Here is a 7,631-nt window from a genome sequence, read left to right on the forward strand (position 1 = left end):
GATGTCCGAGTGCTGGCAAAATTACCCACTCACTCCATTGATTTAATGAAGACCGGAGCTTGACGTGGGCATGTAAATGTTTTATGTCTGTCCTTGGCATCAGTTCTCAGCTTGGCAGGAAGAAGCAGTGTGACGCTTACCTCCTGTTGGTGCAGTACATTTTTACACTCTTTGAAACCGTCCCGCTTCGCTTACGTCACTCTAGCAAAGTCAGGAAAAACCATGATGTTGTGGTCCTCCCAGCACTACTCGTAGAATAAAGTCGCTGTTAGCCAACCACAAAAATCTTACCAGGATAGATCGGGGTCTGTACCCCGCCCCGGGAAGCAGACCCCGATCTATCCTGGTAAGATTTTTGTGGTTGGCTAACAGCGACTTTATTCTACGAGTAGTCATCATGGCTCAGTGTGCGCACTCTATCTCAAGTGTGATAAGATCTCATCTTACCGTCCAGTAAGTTTATTAAATGTATTATATTTATATAAATTCATTTTGCATTTCGAATCCATTCGCCCTTCGATTATATCTAAAGATCCAGATCAAACAGGTTTAATTTGTAATAGATATTTGTTATCCAATCATACACAACCAGAGTTTTATTTAATATAATCTACACTCCCTCTGTCCCAAATACCAAAATAGCCCTGAACAAGATTAGATGACAAAAAGGCATTTGACAGGGTGGAGTGGAAATAACTTTTTATACTTTGGAGAAATTTGGATTTGGCAAATCAACAGATGATCAACACCACCAACAGTTTGTAGATCCATCGGAGAATCACTAAGGCTATCTGAGAGATGAGAGAGATGGATGAATTTGTGTGTTGGAGCATGTGCTGTGATGGACAGGTAAAAGCTATGCACACCTGTGCTTAACCCCGCCCCTATTATTAGTGGAAAACCACCTGGACCATGAGATATCTTTGGAATTAAATTTTGGCAGATTTGCTCTGATAATACTTCAATTTTAGGATCATTTTCTTGAATTAATGAATGAACGTTACATTTATAAATCACTTTTTCAGACACTACACTCAAAGCGCTTTACACAGTGAACGGGACTCTCCTCAACCACCATCAGTGTGCAGCATCCACCTGGATGATTGACAGCAGCCACAGTGCACCAGTACACTCACCACACACAGCTGTTGGTAGAGAACAGAGAGGGGAGTGATACAGCCAATTAGTGGATGGAGATTATTAGGAAGCCATGATTGATAAGGGCCAATGGGGGGATTTTTAATGACCACAGAGAGTCAAGACCTCGGTTTAACATCTCATCCGAAGGACAGTGCCTTTTTACAGTATAGTGTTCCCGTCAATATACTGGGGCATTAGGACCCTCACAGTCTGCAGGGTAAGCACCCCCTGCTGGACTCCCTAATACCATTTCTATCAGGAAGACTCACAGACTTAAGTGAAATTTAAGATGACATTTATTTGATGAATATAAAATATAAATGTAATGTTTCTCTTTGGCTTAAGCCCCGTCTGGCGGTCTGAAGAATTTGTACTCAGAAATGTCATATCCTGCCGGAGATAGGAGGCAGGGGCGAGGAGCCTATCCCCGTGCAGGACGGGACTCAACAGGTGGTGGTGGGGTGGAGGAGGTTGCCATGTTAGCACACTGAAACAGCAATGTGACAGATTGTGAGCAGACTTATTAAGCAATGGCTTACATGTGATTGGCTGGAAATGACCCAGCTAATGGTGCGATGATGTACAGCTGCTAGTCTTCCCGCTAGAACTGCACTTACATTTCCAGTTGCAACCTTAGTTTTCCCAGGAGGTCTCCCATCCTGGTACTGACCAGACTCAGCCCAGTGGGAAACCAGTCTTGAGCTACAGGGTGATATTACTACTTTGGGCCAACTCCAAAATGCGGTGACACATCTAGACATGGTTAGGGTTGGGGAATGTATTTTTTATTTTCTCCCATTTACTCCCCAATCTGGAACGCCCAATTCCCAATGTGCTCTAAGTCCTCATGTTGGTGTAGTGACTTGCGGAGTGTGGCGGAGGATGAATCTCAGTTGCCTCCGCATCTGAGACCGTCAGTCTTATCACGTGGCTTGTTGAGCGTGTTACCGTGGAGTCATAGCGAGTGTGGAGGCTTCACGCTATTCTCCATGGCATCCACGCACAACTCACCACACGCCCCACCGAGAGCGAGAACCACATTATAGCGACCACGAGGAGGTTACCCCATGTGACTCTACCCTCCCTAGCAACCGGGCCAATTTGGTTGCTAAGGAGACCTGGTTGGAGTCACTCAGCACGCCCTGGATTCAAACTCACGACTCCAGGTGTGATAGTCAGCATCAATACTCGCTGAGATACCCAGGCCTCCAGATTGGGGAATTTTTAAACATAACCCTTTTATTCAATCAGATTAGTCCCATTGAGGTTTGAATCTCTTTTACAAGAGAGACCTGGCCAAGAAAGGCAGCAACAATCTATAGTATACCACATATATAAATACATAAATCATCAACATCATATAAAACAACATATAATAACACAATCATTAATAACAGTTTCAATCAAAAGATTGTAATTCCTTGGACTGAACAATAATTTCACATTCACTCAGAGTAATAAGATCTTGAAGTTTAAAATTGTTCCTTTAAAGGTCTTATGAACATAATTTATTATTCTAATTCATTGCGTACAGTCCATTTACACAACCAACTTCTTATAAATGTGCTGTTGATTTTGTCTTTGTCCAACCAAACCTTCACCTAATAAATAAACAAACAAACAAACAAACAGAAACAAACACATTGAGTGCAGAATAAGTTGCGTGCGTCTCTTAAGCGCAGGGCTGCAGGTGCAGTGTTAGCGCCCCCTGGCTGTGCAGCTGCAGCAGGCGCTGGAACTCCTCTGGCATGGCATGCATGCGGCGGCTCGGGACTCTCTGGTCGTAGTAATGATACGGAACCGTGCGCTGCTGCAAGTCGCTGTCGAATGGCCAGAATCCGTAAACGTGCACCTGTTCGCACAGCTCTAACGCCACGCTAATCAACATAAACCCTGTGGAGAGGCGGACCTCCTTCAGGCCACGCCCCTTCCAGAAATGGTCCAGTGTCCGCAGGTAGTCAGGGCTGAAGAACACGACTGGTTGCTGAGGTCTGATTGGCCGAAGGACTTTGAGAGAGTTAATTGACAGTTGAGTGTTGAACGTGTAGGCGAAGGCGGGAAGAATGAGGGTGGCGTTGCCATAAACACTGACACGCTCAACAAATGGACCAGGATTCTTCTGCAGTTTACTGTAACTACACACACACACACACACACACACACACACACACACACACACACACACACACACACACACACACACATCATCATCATCATCAAGATTATCAACATTTTACAGAAAATCCCATTGTATCCAGTGTACTAGATATCTGCTGCTAACTAGTGGACGTTTCCAGGCATTTCTGGAAAATACTAAAAAATGCCCGCTTTTAGAGGTCGACCGATAGCTAAGCTAATGGAAAAGGCTGACAACCGATTAATGGGCCAACAGTTTTTTCAAATTGATTTACTGAATGTTAGAAGATTGTCTTAGTCTTTTCTTACTATAATGGGCACAAACATGAAGGCAGCAAGGTTTTGTGCGTAGTGTAGGACTTTAAACTATAAACAAAACACACAAGGGACTCTTATTTTGAAATGACAGAGACTTGGCTCCATTACAATGCTTCATAATGAAGTATTTGCCAAATTAAGCAGAATTTAAAGCCTATATATCCAGCAGATGAAGGCTTAGTGTATGTATATATCACCAGCTAAGGTTTATTGAGGAATATGTTTTATTATTATTCAAAAGATATGAAGTTGGAGACACGATGTTTGTGCCGACAGGGCGTTTTTATAATGTTGCGCTGTTCTGTGCATCCATCCATCAATCTTCAACCGCTTATCCGAAGTCGGGTCGCGGGGGCAGCCGCTCCAGCAGGGGGCCCCAAACTTCCCTATCCCGAGACACATTAACCAGCTCTGACTGGGGGACCCCGAGGCATTCCCAGGCCAGTGTAGAGATGTAATCTCTCCACCTAATCCTGGTTCTTGCCCGAGGCCTCCTCTCAGCTGGATGTGCCTGAAACACCTCCCTAGGGTGGCACTCCAGGGGGCATCTTTACCAGATGCCCAAACCACCTCAACTGACTCCTTTCGACGCAAAGGAGCAGCGGCTCTACTCCGAGCTCCTCATGTCCTCGCTTATATAAAACACTTGATTATCTAATCAGAATAGTCCAGAGAAGAACAAATAAAAACTATCGGCAACTATCGGCTTATTTTTGCCGATAACCGATAGTTCCAAAAAGCAACTATCGGCACAGATTAATCGGTACAACCGATTATCGTCTACCTCTATTTTGTATTGCATGCACTGGTCTTTTCGTTGTTTGCTGACAATAATGACTATATTGTTACTGATATTTTAAAATGAGTATTTGCCGAATATACAGTATATCAAATACATATGATACAGCAGGCTTTTGAGCAGTGGCGGCTTAGGGGTGGCCAGGGGTTGCCGTGGCCACCATGGAGCGAAGCCTGGCCACCCCATTGCCCAACCCCCACAGTCCGACGATATAAGAATGCTGCCCGAACATTTCTGTGCCACCCACCACAGACTGATCGCTTGCCCTGCCTGGCCACCCCTTTGAAAAACTCCTGGCTCCGCCCCTGCTTTTGCGGGGTTACATTCCAATAGTGGGTAGGGGTTGTCCCCGTCCTTTTCTGCATAACCTGCCGGCACGTGCCAGTGCAATGCCCAGGGAGTCCTCTGATAATACCGTTTCAATGACTTTTTGGGGGGGGCACATGACTTTCAGTTGTCATAGAAACGCACATGTGAACATAACTCATGCCTTAAATCTATTTGAAATAACATTATTTTAGAAATACTGTATGTGCAACCCAAGTAACGTACTTCAATGTTCTTTAAGTATTTTAAAAAGACCCAAGTACAAATTCCTGCCGATAATCGTGACTTGTGTAATTCTGAGGAATGATTAGCATTGGCGTAAAATAATGAGAGGTTAGCTTGTACGGTCTGTGCGGTGTGATTTACGTGTATGTATGTGTTTGTGTTCACTGACTCTGTGCGGATCTGACTGGGGTTAATGGTGATCAGATCTGTCTTCAGTCCAACATCGCTGTCATTAACAGAAGCCAAATTAAACCTGAAACAGAGACAGAGAGGACGACATTTATAATGAGAATATGGGATTTAACTGCATTCAGAAGACATTAGCTCATAACTCTTTAGGAATATTGTAGATTAAATGCTGAAATATGTGGATCGTGGAGAGTAGCATGAGTCTCCACATGCTGCGAGTCTCCATGGTAACGTGCTCAGCGAGTCACGTGATCAGATGCGCGGATTGACGGTCTCAGAAGCGGTGGCGACTGAGACTTATTCTCCACCACCCGGATTGAGGCGAATTGGGGAGAAAAATGGAGAAAATATATATATATATTTTTTTAATTCTAATAAATATATCAATGTTGTTCAAACTCTGATTGAAATCTGTCCGATATGTTCTCCACAAAATATAATTGAAAGCAATTGTTGAAACAGGACTTCTGTATCAATGCGTCGGTCATTACGTTTAACCACTTTGACGTTTACGAGGTATTTACCCTTCACTCACTTCAAAATCACGAGTTCTGCGTCAGTCCTGTTTTAACACAAACGTATGTATTTTAATGGGCCATATAGTTGGACATTTAAGAAGAACAAGCTCTTTAAGATTCTGTCTTTCTTTCAGTGAATAGTATTTATTACTATTGCATAGCAACAGCAGATAGCTGCTTGGAAAAGACAATTGTTGTCATGCCCTGCAGCAGATAAGAGAGTTCACCGTCTCTAGGCAAAAATAAAATTGACAAATGTTTAACTGTTGACACACAGTTACCACGAGCTCTGAGGTAGTTAACATATGCTTCTGTTGGAACCACCATCCATGTTATTTCAACTTAATTTGAAAATGATCATGTTCGGGCATCTGGATATCTCAGCGAGTATTGACTGAGTGACTCGTCGGGTCTCCTTAGCAACCAAATTGGCCCGGTTGCTAGGGAGGGTAGAGTCACATGGGGTAACCTCCTCGTGGTCACTATAATGTGGTTCTCGGTGGGGCGTGTGGTGAGTTGTGTGTGGATGCTGTGGAGAATAGCGTGAAGCCTCCACACGCACTACGTCTCCACGGTAACAGCTCAACAAGTCACATGATAAGATGCGCGGATTGACGGTTTCAGGCAATTGAGATTCGTCCTCCACCACCCGGATTGAGGCGAGTCACTACGCCACCACGAGGACTTTGAGCGCATTGGGAATTGGGCGTTCCCAAATTGGGGAGAAAAATAAATAAAAAAATGGTGTTTTACAGCAGAATTCCTGTTGCAGAACTACACTACCCATAATCCTTATGTGAGATTGACCAATCAGAGAAAGAGCTCTGCAGCTCCGCCCACTCCCATAATGACACAATGGAGTCGCTCTCCCGACACTCTTAAACTACTTAAATATTTAGATATATATATGTGAATATTTAGAAATATATTGTCTATAATAACTTTTATATTTTCCCATCGTTTTTAATTCGATTAAGTCATTCGCAATGCTTCATGGGATTGTAGTTCATTCCCTCATTTAAAAGAACACAGAGTTTAAGTACTGCAGAGTTTAATTAAATACATGACCATCAACAACAAAAGATAAGGGAGCTGATTTGTCCTCCCTTTGGAACGTTTTATTATCTTGTTATCTTAACTATGCACAATCATGAGGTTAGTTGAATACATTTATTAGCATTTAGCAGACTTGAGACCCATTGATCGGTCGGTTTGTTTACCGTATGACAAAGTCTGCGCTGTCAATCATCTGCCCACAGCTGCTGTTCTTCAGAATCCCTCCACTGCCCACCACAGCACAGCGACCCAAGCCACGCCCACTCCAGGGGAAGTCCTGCCGACACACACACATACACACAAATCAAGTCATTAGTCATGTATATACCTCAAACAGGGATCATTAAATATTAAAATCATGCCACAAACCTCAGGCAACATGGTGTGAAGCGCCGCATCCACTGTGTGTGTGCGCTTTGAGTTTGTTTCATATGGGATCTTTTGATTGACAGCTGTGTTGCGTTTGGTCAGGTATAATGATCCTGTGGCGTTACAACACATCTTCAGTCTCATTCTGGATAAACACACAGACACACACTTTACCAGGATTCATTTGACATCATAATTCAGCTCTGTAAACATCTTTATCACTTTCATCACTATACAACAATTACCATCATCTACATTCACCGATTTATTGTGTGAACACTTCACTGCTCATCTAGTGGCAGCTCAGCGCATCGATAGATCTTATTTCATACATCAGAGACGTGTTTGAAGAGTCCTCACCGGTTTAGTTCCTGTTCGGTTGTGTTTGATTTATACGGGCAGCTCATGAGATCCGAGAGATCCTGCTTGAATCTCTCGATGTTTATACTGCAGACAGAAACACAGAGATTTAATGAAGCACTTTATAATCTGAGATCAAGAACGCTTGTTCTTCACGCACCTCTTGCTCGGTTTGATGAGGAAGAACTTGCGTC

The 7,631-nt window shown here is 43.5% G+C and overlaps 1 protein-coding gene across 1 annotated transcript; it reads right to left on the minus strand.

Annotated features, from left to right (window-relative positions):
- Window positions 1-1,448: 1,448 nt before the first annotated feature.
- LOC127625272 (alpha-2,8-sialyltransferase 8F-like) lies at window positions 1,449-7,623 on the minus strand. The gene is made up of 6 exons (XM_052100463.1): window positions 7,598-7,623; window positions 7,438-7,524; window positions 7,078-7,222; window positions 6,873-6,985; window positions 5,115-5,198; window positions 1,449-3,275 (listed from the first exon to the last, which is right to left on the minus strand). The coding sequence occupies exons 2-6, from the start codon at window positions 7,482-7,484 to the stop codon at window positions 2,813-2,815; spliced, it is 852 nt and encodes a 283-aa protein (XP_051956423.1). The 5' UTR covers window positions 7,485-7,524; window positions 7,598-7,623; the 3' UTR covers window positions 1,449-2,812.
- Window positions 7,624-7,631: the final 8 nt, after the last annotated feature.

This window comes from Xyrauchen texanus, chromosome 31 (assembly GCF_025860055.1).
Source record: "Xyrauchen texanus isolate HMW12.3.18 chromosome 31, RBS_HiC_50CHRs, whole genome shotgun sequence".
Taxonomy (NCBI): Eukaryota; Metazoa; Chordata; class Actinopteri; order Cypriniformes; family Catostomidae; genus Xyrauchen; species Xyrauchen texanus.